Source organism: Coregonus lavaretus (assembly GCF_964263955.1).
Source record: "Coregonus lavaretus genome assembly, contig: HAP1_SCAFFOLD_330, whole genome shotgun sequence".
Lineage (NCBI taxonomy): Eukaryota > Metazoa > Chordata > Actinopteri > Salmoniformes > Salmonidae > Coregonus > Coregonus lavaretus.
The window spans coordinates 337,541-364,103 of NW_028156608.1; the positions used below are offsets into that span (position 1 = coordinate 337,541).

Below are 26,563 nucleotides of genomic sequence, written 5' to 3' on the forward strand. Positions count from 1 at the left end.
CTCTATCGTGCGTGGGAATACATGGGAACAGTCTCTCTATCGTGCGTGGGAATACATGGGAACAGTCTCTCTATCGTGCGTGGGAATACATGGGAACAGTCTCTCTATCGTGCGTGGGAATACATGGGAACAGTCTCTCTATCGTGCGTGGGAATACATGGGAACAGTCTCTCTATCGTGCGTGGGAATACATGGGAACAGTCTCTCTATCGTGCGTGGGAATACATGGGAACAGTCTCTCTATCGTGCGTGGGAATACATGGGAACAGTCTCTCTATCGTGCGTGGGAATACATGGGAACAGTCTCTCTATCGTGCGTGGGAATACATGGGAACAGTCTCTCTATCGTGCGTGGGAATACATGGGAACAGTCTCTCTATCGTGCGTGGGAATACATGGGAACAGTCTCTCTATCGTGCGTGGGAATACATGGGAACAGTCTCTCTATCGTGCGTGGGAATACTTGGGAACAGTCTCTCTATCGTGCGTGGGAATACATGGGAACAGTCTCTCTATCGTGCGTGGGAATACATGGGAACAGTCTCTCTATCGTGCGTGGGAATACATGGGAACAGTCTCTCTATCGTGCGTGGGAATACATGGGAACAGTCTCTCTATCGTGCGTGGGAATACATGGGAACAGTCTCTCTATCGTGCGTGGGAATACATGGGAACAGTCTCTCTATCGTGCGTGGGAATACATGGGAACAGTCTCTCTATCGTGCGTGGGAATACATGGGAACAGTCTCTCTATCGTGCGTGGGAATACATGGGAACAGTCTCTCTATCGTGCGTGGGAATACATGGGAACAGTCTCTCTATCGTGCGTGGGAATACATGGGAACAGTCTCTCTATCGTGCGTGGGAATACATGGGAACAGTCTCTCTATCGTGCGTGGGAATACATGGGAACAGTCTCTCTATCGTGCGTGGGAATACATGGGAACAGTCTCTCTATCGTGCGTGGGAATACATGGGAACAGTCTCTCTATCGTGCGTGGGAATACATGGGAACAGTCTCTCTATCGTGCGTGGGAATACATGGGAACAGTCTCTCTATCGTGCGTGGGAATACATGGGAACAGTCTCTCTATCGTGCGTGGGAATACATGGGAACAGTCTCTCTATCGTGCGTGGGAATACATGGGAACAGTCTCTCTATCGTGCGTGGGAATACATGGGAACAGTCTCTCTATCGTGCGTGGGAATACATGGGAACAGATTTCTTACATTAATATTACTTTATTTATTTATTGGTGTTTTTACAGTCTTTTATGTGCAACAATGAAATGAAAAAATATATAATATGTTTTATTTTCTTTGCTCAGAAAACTTGTGGGGCCAAATAAAACCACCAGCGGGCCAAATTCGGTATGCGTGCCGCCAGTTGGGGAACCATACCTTACCCTAACCTTATTCTAAACCTAACCCTAACCTTAGCAAGCAGTTGCTTATCAACATATTTGTTGACAGTATCTACAGAAAATCCTGACTAGTCAAATAAAGAGTGACCAGAACAGATTTCCATTACTGCAATGTGGCGTTAAGTGTTGCTTAATAACAGTATTTCTTGTCTCAACAGGAGTATCCCACTGTGATGGTTGGAGTGTTCATCGAACAGCCCACTCCTTTCCTCTCCCAATTCTTCCAAAGACTTGTGACCCTCGACTACCCCAAACATAAACTTAACATCTTCGTTCATAACAATGTGAGTATCTGCAGCTGGACCTTGGCTCTGGGTCGACTCAGTCCAAGACACAGCTCCCATTCATCAACCATGACCTCTTCTCTCTCTCTCCCTCTCTCTCTCAGCTCTCTATAATATACATGTAATATTAGTAATAATTATCTCTCTGCAGGAGGTTTACCACGAGAGACACATCCAGAGGTTTTGGGAGGAGAATAAAGATGTGTTCAACAGCTTCAAGGTTGTGGGTCCGGAGGAGAACTTGAGCCAAGGAGAGGCCAGGAATATGGGCATGTACGTACGCTACTTGACCTGTGTGATTTATCAAGTTGTGTGTGTCCCCATCTCCACATCATATCATTTCACAGACATTCTTCATCTCAGACTTGCTAAACAGTCAGAGCATTGGCCCTAATTAATCATCCAAGAAAATATGCAAATCAAGAATCTCTGTCATAATGTTTAGCAGTGGTGTCAAAAATGTTATTGGAGGATAAAGCCAGGTAGAAAATAAATACATAATTTGTCTCAGATGTTAAACAGACCTACAGCTGGTCTGAAAGCAGAGCGCAGTGTGTGATTCAACATGTCTTCTCTAGGTTATGCTGTACAGAGCCATGAAGAGACATGACTCTGGTGTACACCATAAAGAAGCCTGGGTCAATAGCAGGAGCACAGGATGAAACCATCCCCCCTCACCTGAAATGTTCTCGCCTCGCCTTGCCTCACCTCAGAAAGACTAGGCCTCCTATCCTCCTATCCCACTATCCCCCTATCCCACTATCCCACTATCCTCCTATCCCACTATCCTCCTATCCTCCTATCCTCCTATCACCCTATCCTCCTATCCCCCTATCCTCCTATCCTCCTATCCTCCTATCCCACTATCCTCCTATCCCACTATCCTCCTATCCCCCTATCCCACTATACTCCTATCCTCCTATCCTCCTATCCTCCTATCCCACTATCCTCCTATCCTCCTATCCCACTATCCCACTATCCCCCTATCCTCCTATCCCCCTATCCTCCTATCCCACTATCCTCCTATCCCACTATCCTCCTATCCCCCTATCCTCCTATCCCCCTATCCTCCTATCCCCCTATCCTCCTATCCCCCTATCCTCCTATCCCCCTATCCTCCTGTCATACTATCCTCCTATCCCACTATCATCCTATCCTCCTATCTTCCTATCCTCCTATCCTCCTATCCTCCTATCCCACTATCCCCCTATCCTCCTATCCTCCTATCCCACTATCATCCTATCCTCCTATCATCCTATCCTCCTATTCCCCTATCCTCCTATCCCCCATCCTCCTATCCCACTATCCTCCTATCCTCCTATCCTCCTGTCATCCGATCCTCCTATCATCCTATCCTCCTATCTTCCTATCTTCCTATCAACCTATCCTCCTATCCCACTATCCCCCTATCTTCCTATCCTCCTATCCCACTATCATCCTATCCTCCTATCATCATATCCTCCTATTCCCCTATCCTCCTATCCCCCATCCTCCTATCCCACTATCCTCCTATCCTCCTATCCTCCTATCCCACTACCCCCCCTATCCTCCTATCCTCCTATCCTCCTATCCCACTATCCCCCTATCCTCCTATCCTCCTATCCCACTATCCTCATATCCTCATACCCCACTATAATCCTATCCTCCTATCCCACTATCCCCTATCCCACTATCATCCTGTCCTCCTATCATCCTATCCTCCTATCCCACTATCCCCCTATCCTCCTATCCTCCTATACCACTATCATCCTATCCTCCTATCATGCTATCCTCCTATCCTCCTATCCCACTATCCTCCTATCCCACTATCCTCCTATCCTCCTATCCCACTATCCTCCTATCCTCCTATCCCACTATCCTCCTATCCTCCTATCTTACTATCCTCCTATCCTACTATCCTACTATCCCCCTATCCTCCTATCCTCCTATCCCACTATCATCCTATCCTCCTATCATCCTATCCTCCTATCCCACTATCTCCCTATCCTCCTATCATCCTATCCCACTATCCCCCTATCCTCCTATCCCACTATCCTCATATCCTCCTATCCCACTATCATCCTATCCTCTTATCCCCCTATCCTCCTATCCCACTATCCCCCTATCCCACTATAATCCTATCCTCCTATCATCCTATCCTCCTATCCAACTATCCCACTATCCTCCTATCCCCCTATCCAACTATCCTCCTATCATCATATCCTCCTATCCTCCTATCCTCCTATCCAACTATCCTCCTATCCTCCTATCCCCCTATACCACTATCATCCTATACCCCTATCATCCTATCCTCCTATCATCCTATCCTCCTATCCTCCTATCCCACTAGCATCCTATCCTCCTATCCCACTATCCTCCTATCCTCCTATCCTCCTATCTTCCTATCCTCCTATCCCACTATCCTACTATCCTCCTATCCTCTATGACTCAGATCTGTTTGTGCTGTCTAGCTGTGTGACAATGAAGATAGGAGTATGAACAGATCTGGCACCAGGCTAGGTTAGACAGCACAAACAGATCTGGCACCAGGCTAGGTTAGACAGCACAAACAGATCTGGCACCAGGCTAGGTTAGACAGCACAAACAGATCTGGCACCAGGCTAGGTTAGACAGCACAAACAGATCTGGCACCAGGCTAGGTTAGACAGCACAAACAGATCTGGCACCAGGCTAGGTTAGACAGCACAAACAGATCTGGCACCAGGCTACGTTAGACAGCACAAATATCTGGCACCAGGCTAGTTTAGACAGCACAAACAGATCTGGCACCAGGTTAGACAGCACAAACAGATCTGGCACCAGGCTTTCATTGAACTCACTGATCTATCACATAGAGAGCATGCTGGTGTCTTTGATCACTAGACAGGATGGGCAGGATGGGTCAGGACAGGACAGGCCGGGGCAGGGCAGGGCGGGGCAGGACAAGACAGGACGGGACAGGGCAGGACGGGGCAGGACAAGACAGGATGGGGCAGGACAGGACGGGGTAGGACGGGGCAGGGCAGGACAGGACAGGGCAGGTCGGGATGGCCCCCCATGATTCAGAATCCTCTCTAAGGGTTATCACTGGTCTGTAATCTTCAGATGAATACAGTTCATAAACCTAAATTACACCGTCCAACGGGGTCATTGAGAACTGAATCTCTGTACGAGGGAATTAGTAGAGGAGTGGAGGAGTGTTTACTTTATGATCTAATAATTGGTGACTTGCACAGCACTGTAGGACTTCTGGCAAAGTATATGTCTGGTACCTCATCACCCTATCATTATGTACTCAGTTATAATTGATCATTGATTGATTACTCTTGTACATGGCCTGTGTCTAGGGAGCTGGGGAATAAGTGATGACTAAATGTATCTCCTTTAGGACTTCAAAGTCTGTGCTTGGTAGCTCAGCAGGCCATCATTACGTTGTCAGTTATAATTAAACAATGATTGATTAGACTTATTTTCTCCATATCGATAACCCAGGGGGCTGTGTCGTAAGGACCCGAGCTGTGACTTCTATCTTAGTATGGACGCTGACGTGATGCTCACCAACAGACAGACCCTGAAGATCCTCATTGAGCAGAACAGGTATGTTATTGTATTTCTGTCTCAGGCCATTTGAACAGGTATGTTATTGTATTTCTGTCTCAGGCCATTTGAACAGGTATGTTATTGTATTTCTGTCTCAGGCCATTTGAACAGGTATGTTATTGTATTTCTGTCTCAGGCCATTTGAACAGGTATGTTATTGTATTTCTGTCTCAGGCCATTTGAACAGGTATGTTATTGTATTTCTGTCTCAGGCCATTTGAACAGGTATGTTATTGTATTTCTGTCTCAGGCCATTTGAACAGGTATGTTATTGTATTTCTGTCTCAGGCCATTTGAACAGGTATGTTATTGTATTTCTGTCTCAGGCCATTTGAACAGGGATGATGTCTATATAGTATTGTGGCCGTTACTATACGGAGGGATCGTCATAGGGACACAAACCTCAATGATCTCACACTTGCAATGTTTATGTACGCTCCATGGGTAATATAGAACAGGTATGCTGTACGTTCCATGGGTAATATAGAACAGGTATGCTGTACGGTCCATGGGTAATATAGAACAGGTATGCTGTATGTTCCATGGGTAATATAGAACAGGTATGCTGTACGTTCCATAGGTAATATAGAACAGGTATGCTGTACGCTCCATGGGTAATATAGAACAGGTATGCTGTACGGTCCATGGGTAATATAGAACAGGTATGCTGTACGGTCCATGCAGTCTGCTGAAGGTTATATTACCGCTGCAGTCTGCTGAAGGTTATATTACCGCTGCAGTCTGCTGAAGGTTATATTACCGCTGCAGTCTGCTGAAGGTTATATTACCGCTGCAGTCTGCGGAGGTAGGTTCCTCCACAGTGGTTGTTTTGCCCGTAGAGCCCAGCGGGAGTGACCAGCGGTAGGGTAGGCTTGTAGTCCTCTCTTCGAGTGAAGAAACCACAGCAACATTACAGCCAATCCCAGGCCCTGCTGACTGGTTGAAAAATAATCAGGCATGGCTTCCTGTTTTGCCAGGCTGCATGGAAACACCGTGAGGCTCTATGGACTGAGCTTGAAACACTGTGAGGCTCTATGGACTGAGCTTGAAACACCGTGAGGCTCTATGGACCGAGCTGGAAACACTGTGAGGCTCTATGGACTGAGCTTGAAACACCGTGAGGCTCTATGGACTGAGCTGGAAACACTGTGAGGCTCTATGGACTGAGCTTGAAACACCGTGAGGCTCTATGGACTGAGCTTGAAACGTCACTTCGTATTATACCAACATTGTTGTATCCATATTGTAGATGAACACTGTAATTTCTGGTAATGTATTCTCCATAACTTGTTTTCCTCAATAATCACGATAGTTCCAGGTTGTGAGTCTGTCTCCAACAGCAGGTTGTGAGTCTGTCTCCAACAGCAGGTTGTGAGTCTGTCTCCAACAGCAGGTTGTGAGTCTGTCTCCAACAGCAGGATGTGTGTCGGTCTCACACACATTTACACACAAACTCAGACTTGGAGGCTTTGTGTCTGCTACCATTGTTTAGTAGCTGGCCAGCAGAATGCCTGTGTGAATTCAGTATATTATAGGCTACCATTATATTATGTCTGGTTTACTGTAATATGACACATTGAGATTCTGTTCTAGCATTACCCACTTGGCAGCAATCCTCCTGGTTCACTTTGGGGGTTGAGTTCTGAGATGCAGGATGTTTGAATGTTTGTTACACCACTAAGACACCCAGTATATCTGGTGGCTAACTGTCTGGGAAATGATACTTAGTTTTATCCTGTTTGATATAATTTCTCTCTCTCTCTCTCTCTCTCTCTCTCTCTCTCTCTCTCTCTCTCTCTCTCTCTCTCTCTCTCTCTCTCTCTCTCTCTCTCTCTCTCTCTCTCTCTCTGTCCTCTCTCTTTCTCCTCTCTCTCTTTCTCCTCTCTCTCTTTCTTCACTCTCTTTTCTGCAGGAAAATAATTGGTCCCCTTGTCACTCGTCATGGCAAGCTGTGGTCCAACTTCTGGGGAGCGTTGAGTCTGGACGGATACTATGCCCGTTCTGAAGACTACATCGACATCGTGCAGAGCAAGCGTGTGTGAGTCTCCTGTCCTCAACCAATGGGGTTGGAACTTCATATAAACTATCCTTTTGTATGTGTCATATGTACATTATCAGTCAAAAGATTGGACACACCTACTCATTCAAGGGTTTTTCTTTATTTTTACTATTTTCTACATTGTAGAATAATAGTGAAGACATCACAACTATGAAATAACACATATGGAATCATGTGATAACCCAAAAAGTGTTAAACAAATCAATATATGTTTTATATTTGAGATTCTTCAAAGTAGCCACCCTTTGCCTTGATGGCAGCTTTGCACACTCTTGGCATTCTCTCAACCAGCTTCATGAGGTAGACACCTGGAATGCATTTCAATTAACAGATGTGCCTTGTTAAAAGTTAATTAGTGGAATGTATTTCCTTCTTAATGTGTTTTCTTATTTATTTATTTATTTCACCTTTATTTAACCAGGTAAGCCAGTTGAGAACAAGTTCTCATTTACAACTGCGACCTGGCCAAGATAAAGCAAAGCAGTGCGATAAAAACAACAACACAGAGTTACATATGGGGTAAACAAAACATAAAGTCAAAAATACAACAGAAAATCTATATACAGTGTGTGCTAATGTAGTAAGTTATGGAGGTAAGGCAATAAATAGGCCATAGTGCAAAATAATTACAATTTAGTATTAACACTGGAATGATAGATGTGCAGAAGATGATGTGCGAATAGAGATACTGGGGTGCAAATGAGCAAAATAAATAACAATATGGGGGTGAGGTAGTTGGGTGGGCTAATTACAGATGGGCTGTGTACAGGTACAGTGATCGGTAAGGTGCTCTGACAGCTGATGCTTAAAGTTAGTGAGGGAGATAAGAGTCTCCAGCTTCAGAGATTTTTGCAATTTGTTCCAGTCATTGGCAGCAGAGAACTGGAAGGAATGGCGGCTAAAGGAGGTGTTGGCTTTGGGGATGACCAGTGAGATATACCTGCTGGAGCGCAGACTACGGGTGGGTGTTGCTATGGTGACCAATGAGCTAAGATAAGGCGGGGATTTGCCTAGAAGTGATTTATAGATGACCTGGAGCCAGTGGGTTTGGCAACGAATATGTAGTGAGGGTCAGCCAACAAGAGCGTACAGGTCACAATGGTGGATAGTATACAGGGCTTTGGTGACAAAACGGATGGCATTGTGATAGACTACATCCAATTTGCTGAGTAGAGCGTTTGAGCCAAACAGTTGTGTTGTGACAAGGTAGGGTGGTATACAGAAGATAGCCCTATTTGGTAAAAGACCAAGTCCATATTATGGCAAGATCAGCTCAAATAAGCAAAGAGAAACAACAGTCCATCATTATTTTAAGACATGAAGGTCAGTCAATGCTGTCGCAAAAACCATCAAGCACTATGATGAAACTGGCTCTCATGAGGACCGCCACAGGAATTTGGTTTTTGGTTCCAACCGCCGTGTCTTTGTGAGACGCAGAGTAGGTGAACGGATGATCTCTGCATGTGTGGTTCCCACCATGAAGCATGGAGGAGGTATGATAGTGTGGGGGTGCTTTGCTGGTGACACTGTCTGTGATTTCTTTAGAATTTAAGGCACTCTTAACCAGCATGGCTACCACAGCATTCTGCAACGATACGCCGTCCCATCTGGTTTGGGCTTAGTGGGACTATCATTTGTTTTTCAACTGGACAATGACCCAAAACACACCTCCAGGCTGTGTAAGGGCTATTTGACCAAGAAGGAGAGTGATGGAGTGCTGCATCAGATGACCTGGCCTCCACAATCCCCCGACCTCAACCCAATTGAGATGGTTTGGGATGAGTTGGACCGCAGAGTGAAGGAAAAGCAGCCAACAAGTACTCAGCATATGTGGGAACTCCTTCAAGACTGTTGGAAAAACATTCCTCATGAAACTGGTTGAGAGAATGCCAAGAGTGTGCAAAGCTGTCATCAAGGCAAAGGGTGGCTACTTTGAATAATCTAAAATCTCAAATGTATTTTGATTTGTTTAACACTTTTTTGGTCACTACATGATTTCATATGTGTTATTTCATAGTTTTGATGTCTTCACTATTATTCAACAATGTAGAAAATTGTAAAAATAAAGAAAAACCTTGGAATTAATAGGTGTTTCCAAACTTTTTACTGGTACTGTATATCTCAGCATTTGGCTTATTTGTGCATTTATGAGTATTACTCACTCACTGATCGGTTTCATGGAAGCCACAGTGTCAGGCACAGGAGGCTGGTGTCACCTTAATTGGGGAGGACGGGCTCGTGGTAACGGGGAGGACGGGCTCGTGGTAACGGGGAGGACGGGCTCGTGGTAATGGGGAGGACGGGCTCGTGGTAACGGCTGGAGAAGAGTGAGTGGAACGGTATCAAACACATGGTTTCTATACGTTTGATGTCATTCCGTTTGCTCCGTTCCAGCCATCATTATGAGCCGTCCTCCCTTCACCAGCCTCCACTGCTGTCAGAACAACAAGCCTTTAAACCTTGAATGTGGCTAGTTGGTGTGGTCCACTGGCAGGGCCTGGGTTTATGGCTGATGTGAGTGAATGGTTGTGTGTAAAAATAACCGGCAGGAGGATCATTTGTGATGATCTCATTGGATCACCACCACAGACAATAGAGGTGGAATGGATAACATGTGTTTCCTGCATTATTTTATTTATATTTTATTTTATTTTTATGCATCCAACGCTCTGCATCCAACGCTCTGCCAAGGATCCCGCAAAAAAAAAACCTGTCTTTCCAAACCAGATCCAGGATCAGATTCCCTGGTCGTGCATGACATATTTAATATAGCGCAGCTCCACAAGAAGAATCATGTTCAGCAGTCGAGATCCTGAGTTGCAGGACGTTTTGAATATTTGTTTACATCACTAAGACACCCAGTATATCTGGTAGCTGACCGTGACACTTAGTTGTATCCCGTTTGACCGAATCTCTCTCTCTCCTCGCTCAGGGGCGTATGGAACATTCCCTACATGGCTCATATCTACCTGATAAAGGGAGCGGTCCTGAGAGACGAGCTGAAGGAGAGGAAACATTTTGTTTTGGAGAAACTGGATCCTGACATGGCTCTGTGTAGACATGCTAGAGAACTGGTAAGACCACTCAGATAACCCCTGTTATTACATTTCTCAGCAAAAATAAATATAATGATCTAGTAGCTACTGCAATGACAGTAATACACTGTTTAGATTGGAAGCATATAAGACATCTGTTTTATGTAAGACAGAATGCAAGGACATTTGTAGGCAGTTTAATGGCTCACTGCCTTCGCCTCTTCCTCTGTGTTGTCAACTGTCCATAGACACAACCCAGACTGTTAGCTTATGTTAGCTTATGTTAGGTTATGTTAGCTTATGTTAGTTTATCTTAGCTTGTGTTAGCTTATGTTAGGTTATCTTAGCATATGTTAGCTTATGTTAGGTTATCTTAGCATATGTTAGCATATGTTAGCTTGTGTTAGGTTATCTTAGCATATGTTAGCTTGTGTTAGCTTGTGTTAGGTTATCTTAGCATATGTTAGCTTGTGTTAGCTTGTGTTAGGTTATCTTAGCATATGTTAGCTTGTGTTAGCTTGTGTTAGGTTATCTTAGCATATGTTAGCTTGTGTTAGGTTATCTTAGCATATGTTAGCTTGTGTTAGCTTGTGTTAGGTTAGGTTAGCTTATGCTGTATGTACAGTATCTACACTGAGTATACAAAACATTAAGAACACTTTCCTAATATTGAGTTGCACCCCCTCCCCTTTTTGCCTTCAGAACAGCCTCAATTAGTCAGGGCATGGACTCTACAAGGTGTCAAAAGCGTTCCATAGGGATCCTAGCCCATGTTGACTTCAATGTGGTCCTCTGTAGCTCAGCTGGTAGAGCACGGCGCTTGTAATGCCAAGGTAGTGGGTTCGATCCCCGGGACCACCCATACACAAAAATGTATGCACGCATGACTGTAAGTCGCTTTGGATAAAAGCGTCTGCTAAATGGCATATTATTATTATTATATTATAATGCTTCCCACAGTTGTGTCCAGTTGACTGGATGTCCTTTGGTTGGTGGACCATTCTGGATGTCCTTTGGGTGGTGGACCATTCTGGATGTCCTTTGGTTGGTGGACCATTCTGGATGTCCTTTGGTTGGTGGACCATTCTGGATGTCCTTTGGTTGGTGGACCATTCTTGATACACATGGGAAACTGTTGAGCGTGAAAAACCCAGCAGCGTCCCAGTTCTTGACACACTCAAACCGATGAGCCTGGCACCTACTACCATACCCCGTTCAAAGGCACTTAAATATTTGGACTTTCCCATTCACCCTCTGAATGGCACATACACAATCCATGCCTCAATTGTCTCAAGGCTTAATCATCCTTGTCTCCACCCCTTAATTGATTGAAGTGGATTTAAGTGACATCAATAAGGGATCATAGATTGACCAGGTGAATCCAGGAGAAAACTATGTCATGGAAAGGCCAGGTGTTCTTAATGTTTTGTCCACTCAGTGCATATGTATCTGAATGCTTAAAAAAGCCTCCAGAGAGCAAAGACTGGTATTCTGTAAGGTAATGTCTCCCAGTCTCCATCTGTCTCCATTTGCTGTGGTATCCTGTACCCTGTCTGTCTCCATGTGCTGTTTATCTATCTGTCTGTCTGTCTGTCTGTCTGTCTGTCTGTCTGTCTGTCTGTCTGTCTGTCTGTCTGTCTGTCTGTCTGTCTGTCTGTCTGTCTGTCTGTCTGTCTGTCTGTCTGTCTGTCTGTCTGTCTCCATGTGCTGTCTGTCTATCTGTCTGTCTTTCCTTAAGCCATGATCTCCTCTGTTTACGACAGCCTCTGTGGTGCTTTCAGGGCTCTCTGCTCCACGGGTGTCCCATCATCCTACACCTCCTCTCCTCTCCTCTGTCATGTGACCATGTCTAACCAATGGGAATGTCTGGCTGTCTTCTGACCTTTGTGTTTGGTTACCTCCCTTGTCCCATGTAGACTTTGGTCTGGTCTATATAGTCTGTCCAGCTGTGCTTTATGGCATCAGGTCACGTGTCACCCCATGCTAACTCCTACTGCCACGGAGCTCTGCTCTGATTGTATGTATCTCTGCACCGCTTCCCTCTGTCCCAACATGCAATGCTTCCTAAAATAATAACTACCAAAACATCAGCTTCAGAGGGAATCTCGGTCTTCCTCAATGCAATGCAGCAGGCTCATCTCCTCTCCTCCCCAACCTGCCCTAATCCTCCTATATGTTACATCTTACCCTGCCTATCAATCTAGCTCTCTCTCTCTGTCAAACGTAACGTTACAACATTTACATGGTGGTTTTCCTTCGTTTTAGACCAATCACAGAGAAAAAGACTCCCCCAACCCGGAAACATTCCATATGCTCAGAGTCCCAAAGGTTTTTAACTGCTTTCATTATTCTACTTTGTATAAATAACAATTTCCAACAGGTTGACAACGTCCAACCAACGTAGGCCTATGTCCAACAGCGGTAGGAAACCATTAGGTATCCCCAGAAAGTTATGAGCCAGGTACGAAATTGAAGAATCAGTACCTGAACTCCTATGGACGTGTTTTTCCGTCAGAGCATTACAATATCACCCCTTACAGAGCTGTTTATTTGATGAATGATTATATCAACATAAAGTATCAGATCATCTCTAGAGATGAGTAGTGATGTCTTTCAGGAAGTCTGCCGAGGCCTCTTAGAGGATCACAGCCTAACCAAAAGAGATAAAGCTGTCTGTCTCTTCGTAACCAATAGAGATATAGCTGTCTGTCTCTTCAGCCTAACCAATAGAGAAAAAGCTGTCTGTCTCTTCGTAACCAATAGAGATATAGCTGTCTGTCTCTTCGTAACCAATAGAGATAAAGCTGTCTGTCTCTTCGTAACCAATAGAGATATAGCTGTCTGTCTCTTCGTAACCAATAGAGATAAAGCTGTCTGTCTCTTCGTAACCAATAGAGATATAGCTGTCTGTCTCTTCGTAACCAATAGAGATAAAGCTGTCTGTCTCTTCATAACCAATAGAGATAAAGCTGTCTGTCTCTTCGTAACCAATAGAGATATAGCTGTCTGTCTCCACAGCCTAACCCTTTGGAAATGGATGTTGACCTTCTGCCTGTGATGAGTTAGAGACTGAGCGAGGTTAGAGACAGAAGGATCTAGTGTAGTTCCTCCCACCCCTCAAGGAGAATAATGATCAGATGTACGCTACATGACCAAAAGTATGTGGACACCTGCTTGTCGAACATCTCATTCAAAAATCATGGACACTAATATGGACTTGGTCCCCCCTTTGCTGCTATAACAGCCTCCACTCTTCTGGGAAGGCTTTCCACTAGATGTTGGAACATTGCTGCGGGGACGTGCTTCCATTCAGCCACAAGAGCATTAGTGAGGTCGGGCACTGATGTTGGGCGATTAGGCCTGGCTCGCAGTCGGCGTTCCAATTCATCCCAAAGGTGTTCGTGTTCGATGGGGTTGAGGTCAGGGCTTTGTGCTGGCCAGTCAAGTTCTTCCACACCGATCTCAACAAACCATTTCTGTATGGACCTCACTTTGTGCACAGGGGCATTGTCATGCTGAAACAGGAAAGGGCCTTCCCCAAACTGTTGCCACAAAATCGGAAGCACAGAATTGTCTAGAATGTCATTGTATGCTGTAGCATTAAGATTTCCCTTCACTGGAACTAAGGGGCCTAGCCCGAACCATGAAAAACACCCCCAGACCATTATTCCTCCTCCACCAAACTTTACATTTGGCACTATGCATTCGGGGAGGTAGCGTTCTCCTGGCATCTGCCAAACCCAGATTCGTCCGTCGGACTGCCAGATGGTGAAGCGTGATTCATCACTCCAGAGAACATGTTTCCACTGCTCCAGAGTCCAATGGTGGCGAGCTTTACACCACTCCAGCCGACGCTTGTCATTGCGCATGGTGACCTTAAGCTTGTGTGCGGCTGCTCGGCCATGGATACCCATTTCATGAAACTCATGACGAACAGTTATTCTGCTGACGTTGCTTCCAGAGGCAGTTTGGAATTCGGTAGTGAGTGTTGCAACCGAGGACAGACAAATTATTCGAGCTATGCGCTTTAGCACTCGGATGTCCCATTCTGTGTGGCCTTCCATTTCGCGGCTGAGCTGTTGTTGCTCCTAGACGTTTCCACTTCATAATAACAGCACTTACAGTTGAGCAGGGCAGAAATTTGGCAAAATGACTTGTTGGAAAGGTGGCAACGTTGAAAGTCACTGAGCTCTTCAGTAAGGCCATTCTACTGCCAATGTTTGTCTATGGATATTGCATGGCTGTGTGCTCGATTTTATACACCTGTCAGCAACGGGTGTGGCTGAAATAGCCGAATCCACTAATTTGAAGGGGTGTCCACATACTTTGTATAAATAGTATCAGTCCGTGAGAGCTATAGTCACGGAGCCGTAGTCACGGAGCTGTAGTCACGGAGCTGTAGTCACGGAGCTGTAGTCACGGAGCTGTAGTCACGGAGCCGTAGTCACGGAGCCGTAGTCACGGAGCCGTAGTCACGGAGCCGTAGTCACGGAGCCGTAGTCACGGAGCTGTAGTCACGGAGCTGTAGTCACGGAGCTGTAGTCACTCATGATGCTTTATCCCCCTCGCTTCTTCAGAGCTGTACATGTAAGAAGCTTCTCTCCCTAAACCCATCCCCAATGCTCTGACCGTCTCACACTAGGCTAGCTGATCAGACCCAGACTATCAGGACAAACTCCCTCCTAAAATTACATCAATAAAATCATAAATTGTAAATTGGAGACATTATTCGGATAAGAAACAGATCCCAAACAACCCAAACCTCCCAGCTGTGCAGTCAAGGGAAAAGACAGAAAGCCAAGTCTGAGAGTGGGTCCAGTTCAGCCACATTCCTCCACCTCCCCCCACAATGCAACGCCAGACGCCCCCCCTAACCTCCCCCTACCATGTCCCCCCTCCCTCCCCATACCATGTCCCCTCCCTCCCCCTACCATATCCCCCCTCCCTCCCTCCCCATACCATGTCCCCTCCCTCCCCATACCATGTCCCCTCCCTCCCTCCCCATACCATGTCCCCTCCCTCCCCATACCATGTCCCCTCCCTCCCCATACCATGTCCCCTCCCTCCCTCCCCATACCATGTCCCCTCCCTCCCTCCCCATACCATGTCCCCCTCCCTCCCTCCCCATACCATATCCCCTCCCTCCCCATACCATGTCCCCTCCCTCCCCATACCATATCCCCTCCCTCCCCATACCATATCCCCTCCCTCCCCATACCATATCCCCTCCCTCCCCATACCATGTCCCCTCCCTCCCCATACCATGTCCCCTCCCTCCCCATACCATGTCCCCTCCCTCCCTCCCCATACCATGTCCCCTCCCTCCCTCCCCATACCATGTCCCCTCCCTCCCCATACCATGTCCCCTCCCTCCCCATACCATGTCCCCTCCCTCCCCATACCATGTCCCCTCCTCCCCCTCCCCATACCATGTCCCCTCCTCCCCCTCCCCATACCATGTCCCCTCCCTCCCCATACCATGTCCCCTCCCTCCCCATACCATGTCCCCTCCCTCCCCATACCATGTCCCCTCCTCCCCCTCCCTGTCCACCCTCCCTCCCTCCCCATACCACTAAGATGCCCCTCCACTCCCCTTCCATTAATATTCCAGTATTATTGATTGACATGTGGACCTTATTGTTTGCTTTCCAAAACTCACACTTCATCAGGATGTCAGAGATTGTTCTAGTGAGACATCTCAATCAGTTTGTGAAAACAGCAGTAAACAACTAATGTACTTCTACCTAATGACTGAGCATTGTGAGAAGGCTAATGTTACTTTCTCTGTCCGCTACAGGGGATGTTCATGTACGTTACAAACCGTCATGAGTTTGGAAGGCTAATATCCACAGCTAACTTTAACACGTCACATTATAACAGTGATTTGTGGCAAATATTTGAAAATCCAGTGGTAAGTCTTTATAACCTGCCTCCCTACTTTTGTTTTCTTTTTAAATATGTTTTGATGTCGTGAGATACAATAGCCATTTATCTGTATTGTTTGTAGTAATTAGCTTGAAAAATTAGCTTGAAAAATTAGCTTGAAAATTTAAGTGAACTCCGTCTCTCTCTCTGTCTCTCTCTCTGTCTCTCTCTCTGTCTCTCTCTCTGTCTCTCTCTCTGTCTCTCGCTCTGTCTCTCTCTGTCTCTCTCGCTCTCTCTGTCTCTGTCTCTCTCTGTCTCTCTCTCTCTGTCTCTCTCTCTCTCTCTCTCTCTCTCTCTCTCTCTCTCTCTCTCTCTCTCTCTCTCTCTCTCTCTCTCTCTCTCTCTCTGTGTGTGTATACCAGGACTGGAAGGAGAAATACATCCACCCCAACTACACACGCATCTTCACAGAGAACTACCTAGAAGAGGTGTGTGTATACATTTCACGTTACACAGAGCTCGTTCATATAGTCTGCACCTGGACAGACATAGTATAAGAGTACTTAACCCTCTTTTACATGATCGTCTTTCAACAATACTTCATGTTTCTCCATGTAGATAGAGTAGCATAGACAACAGCTTCATGAGTTCATGAGTTCATTGAAATGGTTGAAGTTGATAAATGTAGAGTGAATCAGTCCCATGTCCTTCAGTGATTCAGCAGTTAGTCTTATCTCCAAATGTCTCTTATAGCCAGTGACTCTTATCTCCTGATGTCTCATCCTTCTAAACTTGTTTGTCTCCTCTAGCCGTGTCCAGACGTGTTCTGGTTCCCGGTCTTCACGGAGCGGGCCTGTGACGAGCTGGTGGAGGAGATGGAACACTACGGGTCCTGGTCTGGAGGCAATCACGAGGTCAGAGGTCAACCATAAGTACATACATACATGTTACGTTATTAATATAAACGCAGGCTGTTATTACACAAAGGCTGGGATTCATTCCAAGAAGCATTATAGAACAGAGCACTGGACAGCCGACAATGCGTCTTTTTTAAAGGCAATTTCCCCGTCTGGCATTCACAGAGCTTGTATCCATTACCTTTAAAAGGAGTTATAGCGCTACTTGGATTGAATCCTGGCCACGTTGTTATTAATACTGTTTTAATGAGCTAGGCAGATCTGACTTTGAAACACTTTTTTTGGAATTAAAGGGTTTTGATATCTGTTTTAATTCATGTGGGTGGTTTTATGTAGTGCTATATTAGCTAATGTTCATAATACAAGTATGTGGCTAGGTTCTGAAATCCCTGGTGCATTCTTAGCCTATGAGTCATGAGTCATGAGGTTGATCTCTGCCTAACCTAACGTAGCAAGCGTAAAAGAAACGACTGAGCGGCGTTTTTTGCTTTCTGGTCCTGGCGAGACAAAAATTATTCTCAGGGGAGGTTCTCTTCTGCACTGCTGAACCAATCCAGTAAATGTGGAGAAGGAGTTAAGATGGAGTGTCGACTTGTTAAGGTCAAAAAGCGAGGAGTCATGTCACAGGCTCTCTTTCCATTTCCCCTGATAACCGGATGTGGTTGTTTCCGACCCCGTAGAGGGTGGTCTCTGCCAAGTCCAGGTCATTAATCTTCAAAGAGAAAGGTTTAAACCCACACACCCCTCATCATCCCTAACCATCCATCACCATGGAGACAGCAGTCTCACACAGTCACCCCTCATCATCCCTAACCATCCATCACCATGGAGACAGCAGTCTCACACTGTCACCCCTCATCATCCCTAACCATCCATCACCATGGAGACAGCAGTCTCACACAGTCACCCCTCATCATCCCTAACCATCCATCACCATGGAGACAGCAGTCTCACACAGTCACCTAGGAGGAGGAGGTTTTGGCTAATATGTTCTATCAATGTTCTGTTGTTGTTTCCTGGTCTCTCTTCCTATCAGGACAAGCGGATCACCGGTGGCTATGAGACCGTGCCGACTGATGACATCCACATGAAGCAGATCGGTTACGATAAGGAGTGGCTACACTTCATCAGAGAGTTCATATCCCCCGTCACTCTCAAAGTCTTCTCCGGATACTACACCAAGGTATTCAATTAATCTATCTATCTATCTACAGTGCGTTCGAAAAGTATTCAGACCCCTTCCCTTTTTCCACCTTTTGTAATGTTACAGCATTATTCGAAAATGTATTAAAAAAATAACAATTATCATCAATCTACACACAATACCCCATAATAACGAAGCAAAAAATTAAAAACAGAAATACCTTATTTATATAAGTATTCAGACTCTTTGCTATGAGACTCGAAATTGAGCTCAGGTGCATCCTGTTTCCATTGATCATCCTTGAGATGTTTCTACAACTTGATTGGAGTCCACCTGTGGTAAATTCAATTGATTAGGCATGATTTGGAAAGGCACACACCTGTCTATATAAGGTCCCAAAGTTGACAGTGCATGTCAGTGCAAAAACCAAGCAATGAGGTCGAAGGAATTTTCTCTGAGACACGATTGTGTCGAGGCACAGATCTGGGGAAGAGTACCAAAAAAAGTCTGCAGCATGGAAGGTCCCCAAGAACACAGTGGCCTCCATCATTGTTAAATGGAAGGAGTTTGCAACCACCAATACTTTTCCTAGAGCTGGCTGCCCTGCCAAACTGAGCAATCAGGGGAGAAGGGCCTTGGTCAGGGAGGTGACCAAGAACCCGATGGTCACTCTGACAGAGCTCCAGAGCTCCTCTGTGGAGATGGGAGAACCTTCCAGAAGGACAACCATCTCTGCAGCACTCCACCAATAAGGCCTTTATGGTAGAGTCGCCAGATGGAAGCCACTCCTCAGTAAAAGGCACATGACAGCCCGCTTGGAGTTTGCCAAAAGGCACCTAAAGACTCTCATACCATGAGAAACAAGATTATCTGGTCTGATGAAACCAAGATTGAACTCTTTGGCCTGAATGCCAAGTGTCACGTCTGGAGGAAACCAGGTACTGCTCATCACCTGGCCAATACCATCCCTACAGTGAAGCATGGTGGTGGCAGCATCATGCTGTGGGGATGTTTTTCAGTGGCAGGGACTATGAGACTAGTCAGGATCGAGGGAAAGATGAACGGAGCAGAGTACAGAGAGATCCTTGATGAAAACCTGCTCCAGAGTGCTCTGGACCTCAGACTGGGGTAAAGGTTCACCTTCCATCAGGACAACGACCCTAAGCACACAGCCAAGACAACGCAGGAGTGGCTTCGGGACAAGTCTCTGAATGTCCTTGAGTGGCCCAGCCAGAGCCCGATCTAACATCTCTGGAGAGACCTGAAAATAGCTGTGCTGCGACGCCACCATCCAACCTGACAGAACTTGAGAGGATCTGCAGAGAAGAATGGGAGAAACTCCCCAAATACAGGTGTGCCAAGCTTGTAGCGTCATACCCAAGAGGCTGTAAACGCTGCCAAAGGTGCTTCAACAAAGTACTGAGTAAAGGGTCTGAATACTTATGCAAATGTATTATTTCAGTTTTTATATTTAATGAATTTGCAATTATGTCTACAAACCAGTTTTTGCTTTGTCATTATGTAATGGGATAAGTGACATAATATAATAGTTGATGTGCCTACCACTTTGAAGATGCAAAATATTTTTTGGCGAAACAAACAAGAAATAAGACAAAAAAACAGAAAACTTGAGCATACTTTGTAGAGCCACCTTTTGCAGCAATTACAGCTGCTAGTCTCTTGGGGTATGTCTCTATAAGCTTGGCACATCTAGCCACTGGGATTTCTGCCCATTCTTCAACGCAAAACTGCTACAGCTCCTTCAAGTTGGATGGGTTCTGCTGGTGTACAGCAATCTTTAAGTCATACCACAGATTCTCAATTGGATTGAGGTCTGGGCTTTGACTAGGCCATTCCAAGACATTTAAATGTTTCCCCTTAAACCACTCGAGTGTTGCTTCAGCAGTATGCTTAGGGTCATTGTCCTGCTGGAAGGTGAACCTCCGTCCCAGTCTCAAATCTCTGGAAGACTGAAACTGGTTTCCCTCAAGAATTTCCCTGTATTTTAGCGCCATCCATCATTCCTTCAATTCTAACCAGTTTTCCAGTCCCTGCCGATGAAAAACATCCCCACAGCATGATGCTGCCACCACCATGCTTCACTGTGGGGATGGTGTTCTCGGGTGATGAGAGGTGTTGGGTTTGCGCCAGACATAGCGATTTGTGCAGTTTTGTCACACAAACCAATGACACAGATGTCTGAAGTTTTGTGTAATTGACATGCTGACAGCATGAATGTCCACCAGAACTGTTGCCAGATAATTTTATGTTCATTTATCTACCATAAGCCGCCTCCAAAGTTGTTTTAGAGAATTTGACAGTACGTCTAACCAGCCTCACAACCGCAGACCACGTGTAACCACGCCAGCCCAGGACCTCCACATCCGGCTTCTTCACCTGCGGGATGGTCTGAGACGAGTCACCCAGACAGCTGATGAAACTGTGGGTTTTGCACAACCGAATAATTTATGCACAAACTGTCAGAAACCGTCTCAAGTAAGCTCATCTGCATGTTCATCGTCCTCACCAGAGTCTTGACCTGACTGCAATTCGGCGTCGTAACCAACTTGTGGCCCAAATGCTCACCTTCGATGGCCACTGGCACATGTGCTCTTCAAGGGATGAATCCCTGTTTCAACTGTACCGGGCAGATGGCAGACAGCGTGTATGGCGTCATGTGGGCGAGCGGTTTGCTGATGTCAACGTTGTGAACAGAGTGCCCCATGGTGGCGGTGGGGTTGTGGTATGGGCAGGCATAAGCTACGGATGAAGAACACAATTTCATTTAATCGGTGGCAATTTGAATGCACAGAGATACCATGACGAGATCCTGAGGCCCATTGTAGTGCCATTAATCCGTCTCCATCACCTCATGTTTCAGCATGATAATGCACGGCCTCATGCAGCAAGGATCTGTACACAATTCCTGGAAGTTGAAAAGGTTCCAGTTCTTCCATGACCTGCATACTGACCAGACATGTCACCCACTGACGTGTACGACAGCCTGTTCCAGTTCGTTCCCGCCAATATCCATCAACTTCACACAGCCATTGAAGAGGAGTGGGACAACATTCCACAGGCCACAATCAACAGCCTGATCAACTCTATGCGAAGGAGATGTGTCTCGCTGCATGAGGCAAATTGTGGTCACACCACATACCTTTTTTGTGACCAACAAATGCATTTCTGTATTCCCAGTCATGTGAAATCCATAGATTAGGGCCTAATACATTTATTTAAATTGACTGATTTCCTTAAATTATGAACTGCAACTCAGTAAAATCTTTGAAATTTCTGCATGTTAACGTTTATGTTTTTGTTCAGTATAAGTGTGTGATTTGAGCTTTTCTCAACAGGGCTATGCAGTGATGAACTTTGTAGTGAAGTACACCCCTGGCAGACAGGCCTACCTGAGACCCCATCATGACTCCTCCACATTCACCATCAACGTTGCTCTCAACAGCAAAGGAACTGACTTCCAGGTAAGACATTATACTGAACCTCAACACAGGAACTGACTTCCAGGTAAGACATTATACTGTATCTCAACACAGGAACTGACTTCCAGGTAAGACATTATACTGAACCTCAACACAGGAACTGACTTCCAGGTAAGACATTATACTGTATCTCAACACAGGAACTGACTTCCAGGTAAGACATTATACTGTATCTCAACACAGGAACTGACTTCCAGGTAAGACATGGTACTGTATCTCAACACAGGAACTGACTTCCAGGTAAGACATTGTACTGTATATCAACACAGGAACTGACTTCCAGGTAAGACATTATACTGTATCTCAACACAGGAACTGACTTCCAGGTAAGACATTGTACTGTATCTCAACACAGGAACTGACTTCCAGGTAAGACATTATACTGTATCTCAACACAGGAACTGACTGCCAGGTAAGACATTATACTGTATCTCAGCACAGGAACTGACTTCCAGGTAAGACATTATACTGTATATCAACACAGGAACTGACTTCCAGGTAAGACATTATACTGTATCTCAACACAGGAACTGACTTCCAGGTAAGACATTATACTGTATCTCAACACAGGAACTGACTTCCAGGTAAGACATTATACTGTATCTCAACACAGGAACTGACTTCCAGGTAAGACATTATACTGTATCTCAACACAGGAACTGACTTCCAGGTAAGACATTATACTGTATCTCAACACAGGAACTGACTTCCAGGTAAGACATTATACTGTATCTCAACACAGGAACTGACTTCCAGGTAAGACATTGTACTGTATATCAACACAGGAACTGACTTCCAGGTAAGACAGTGTACTGTATATCAACACAGGAACTGACTTCCAGGTAAGACATTGTACTGTATATCAACACAGGAACTGACTTCCAGGTAAGACATTGTACTGTATATCAACACAGGAACTGACTTCCAGGTAAGACATTATACTGTATATCAACACAGGAACTGACTTCCAGGTAAGACATTATACTGTATATCAACACAGGAACTGACTTCCAGGTAAGACATTATACTGTATCTCAACACAGGAACTGACTTCCAGGTAAGACATTATACTGTATCTCAACACAGGAACTGACTTCCAGGTAAGACATTATACTGTATCTCAACACAGGAACTGACTTCCAGGTAAGACATTATACTGTATATCAACACAGGAACTGACTTCCAGGTAAGACATTATACTGTATATCAACACAGGAACTGACTTCCAGGTAAGACATTATACTGTATATCAACACAGGAACTGACTTCCAGGGGAAGACATTATACTGTATCTCAACACAGGAACTGACTTCCAGGTAAGACATTATACTGTATCTCAACACAGGAACTGACTTCCAGGTAAGACATTATACTGTATCTCAACACAGGAACTGACTTCCAGGTAAGACATTATACTGTATCTCAACACAGGAACTGACTTCCAGGTAAGACATTATACTGTATATCAACACAGGAACTGACTTCCAGGTAAGACATTATACTGTATATCAACACAGGAACTGACTTCCAGGTAAGACATTATACTGTATCTCAACACAGGAACTGACTTCCAGGTAAGACATTATACTGTATATCAACACAGGAAACTGACTTCCAGGTAAGGCATTATACTGTATATCAACACAGGAACTGACTTCCAGGTAAGACATTATACTGTATATCAACACAGGAACTGACTTCCAGGTAAGACATTATACTGTATATCAACACAGGAACTGACTTCCAGGGAAGACATTATACTGTATCTCAACACAGGAACTGACTTCCAGGTAAGACATTATACTGTATCTCAACACAGGAACTGACTTCCAGGTAAGACATTATACTGTATATCAACACAGGAACTGACTTCCAGGTAAGACATTATACTGTATATCAACACAGGAACTGACTTCCAGGTAAGACATTATACTGTATATCAACACAGGAACTGACTTCCAGGGAAGACATTATACTGTAATCTAAACACAGGAACTGACTTCCAGGTAAGACATTATACTGTATCTCAACACAGGAACTGACTTCCAGGTAAGACATTATACTGTATCTCAACACAGGAACTGACTTCCAGGTAAGACATTATACTGTATCTCAACACAGGAAACTGACTTCCAGGTAAGACAGTGTACTGTAGTTCCATCCTCTTATCTCCCCTGTACTGTAGCTTACTGTAGAGCAGTACTCACTAACACACAGATTTATCAACATATCATGCCCCCCCCCCCCCCCCCCCCCCCCCCTCCCCAGTGGTATAAAGTACTTAAAGTAGTACTTTAATGTATTTTTATTTAAGTCATTTTTTGGGTATCTGTACTTTACTTTACTATTTATATTTTTGACAACTTTTACTTTTACTTCACTACATTCCTAAATAAAGAATGTACTTTTTACTGCATACATTTCCCTGACACCCAAAAGTACTTGTTACATTTTGAATGCTTAGCAGGACAGGAAAATGGTCAAATTCACTCACCTATCAAGAGAATATGTGGTCATCCCTACTGCCTCTGATCTGGCAGACTCACTAAACACAAATGCTTACTTTGTAAATTATGTCTGAGTGTTGGAATGTGCCCCTGGCTATCTGTAAATTTTAAAAAATAAAAAGAAATTGGTGCCGTCTGCTTTGCTTAATATAAAGAATTTAAAATGATTAATGCTTTTTACTTTTGATACTTAAGTATATTTTAGCAATTACATTTACTTTAGATACTTAAGTACTGTATATTTAAAACCAAAAACTTTTAGACTTTTACTCAAGTAGTATTTTTACTGGGTGACTTTCACTTTTACTTGAGTAACTTTCTATGAAGAAAGTTCTATTACTTTTACTCAAGTATGACAATTGGGTACTTTCCCCCCCACTGCTCCCCCCCCCCCCCCCCCCCCCCCCCCACTCTCTCTCCTCTCTCTCTCTCTCTCTCTCTCTCTTCCTCTCTCTCTCTCTCTCTCTCTCTCTCTCTTTCTCTTTCTGTCTCTGTCTCTGTCTCTGTCTCTGTCTCTGTCTCTCTCTCTCTCTCTCTCTCTCTCTCTCTGTCTCTCTCTCTCTCTCTCTCTCTCTCTCTCTCTGTCTCTCTGTCTCTCTCTCTCTCTCTCTCTCTGTCTCTCTCTCTCTGTCTCTCTCTCTCTGTCTCTCTCTCTTCTCTCTCATCTCTCTCTCTCTCTCTCTCTCTCTCTCTGTCTCTCTCTCTCTCTCTCTCTCTCTTTCTTTCTCTCTCTCTCTCTCTCTGTCTCTTTCTTTCTCTCTCTCTCTCTCGCTCTCTCTCTCTCTCTTTCTTTCTCTCTCTCTGTCTCTCTCTCTCTCTCTCTCTCTCCTCTCTGTCTCTCTCTCTCTCTCTCTCTCTCTCTTTCTTTCTCTCTCTCTCTCTCTCTCTCTCTCTCTCTCTGTCTCTCTCCTCTCTCTCTCTCTCTCTCTTTCTTTCTCTCTGTCTCTCTCTCTCTCTCTTCTTCTTTCTCTCTCTCTGTCTCTCCTCTCTCTCTCTCTCTCTCTCCTCCCTCTGTATCTCTATCTCGCTTTCTCTATATCAACCCCCCCCCCCCCCTCTCTCTCTCCAGGGTGGAGGCTGCCGGTTCCACAGGTATAACTGCTCGCTAGAATCTCCCAGGAAGGGGTGGAGCTTCATGCACCCAGGACGTCTGACGCACCTTCATGAAGGCCTGCCCACCACCAACGGAACACGCTACATCGCTGTCTCCTTCATCGACCCTTGAACTCTACACTCTACACTAGCATAGGGTTTTGATCAGGTTTTATTTGTTTTGTTTGTTTTTGTTGTCGTTCATTTGATCTGATTTGTTTGGACGTAATGATGACGTGCCATATGTTGTGCTTTAGATGTTTTACTGATGTCATTTACTGTAAATATATATATATATATATATATATATATATATATATATATATATATATATGATTGAAAAGAACACAAGGAATTGTGGGTAATGTCGTGCCAGAATCAGTCGATCCCCTTCATTGTAAACTCTCTGTCAAACAGAGTGTGGTGCCTTAAGGGACGTGATGACTTTTAATCTCTGTTATTCACCGTCAGTCAGCATTTTAGGTAAAACTCACCAGAACCTTCATTCTTCATCTTCAAAATCACTCATACTGTAATAATCCCTATTGATTAGTCAGCAATCCCACCCATAATCTTAAGAAAAATATATGTGTTAAGGATTATTCTGCCAAAGGGCATTCCGGCTCGTCTTAGCTGTTTTAATTAAATTACTTGTTTTGTATGTTTCACATTTAGTTGTCTAGTTTAGAAACCATTTTCAATGTTCTGTCTACACCTTTTATAAACAGTTTGTTACCTGATGTTAATACGACCTACATGCCCAAGGAAATATATTTTAAATTTGGTAACTTGCACACCAAATAATAAAATAAATGACATCGGAATTTAATATGAATTCTGGTTGAATTAAGTTCGATATTGTCAAAATATTTTACTTGACATGTTTTTTTTTTTACATCGCAGGACAATATGCCGTTGATGGCATTTCGTTTCTGAACTGAAACATTTCGGAGATGTTTACTTTCTCTGAAAGTTGTTTGTGAATGAACTTTGAACCTCAGTTCATTAAGTTAAGCTTAACTTATTGTGAAATCGATGCAAATGTAATAAAATATGTTTAAAAAAACATGAATAGCGATTTTTCATTTCCTTCAACCACATTTTATTTTGAGAAATGATCCTTGATGTTGAACTTCTAGCTAGGAGCAGCTTGTAGT

General features: G+C 44.6%; 1 protein-coding gene across 1 annotated transcript in view; it reads left to right on the top strand.

Annotated features, from left to right (window-relative positions):
- Nucleotides 1-25,671, top strand: part of plod2 (procollagen-lysine, 2-oxoglutarate 5-dioxygenase 2) — a 114,767-nt gene extending 89,096 nt beyond the window's left edge. Inside the window, exons 9-20 of the mRNA XM_084200180.1 lie at nt 1,583-1,708; nt 1,860-1,981; nt 5,180-5,284; nt 7,200-7,325; nt 10,279-10,420; nt 12,647-12,709; nt 16,179-16,292; nt 16,669-16,734; nt 17,056-17,160; nt 18,200-18,346; nt 21,664-21,789; nt 25,384-25,671. Of these exons, the coding sequence (XP_084056306.1) occupies nt 1,583-1,708; nt 1,860-1,981; nt 5,180-5,284; nt 7,200-7,325; nt 10,279-10,420; nt 12,647-12,709; nt 16,179-16,292; nt 16,669-16,734; nt 17,056-17,160; nt 18,200-18,346; nt 21,664-21,789; nt 25,384-25,539 (1,398 nt within the window). The 3' untranslated portion in view covers nt 25,540-25,671. The remainder of the gene's footprint in view (nt 1-1,582; nt 1,709-1,859; nt 1,982-5,179; nt 5,285-7,199; nt 7,326-10,278; nt 10,421-12,646; nt 12,710-16,178; nt 16,293-16,668; nt 16,735-17,055; nt 17,161-18,199; nt 18,347-21,663; nt 21,790-25,383) is intronic.
- The last annotated feature ends 892 nt before the right edge of the window (nt 25,672-26,563 follow it).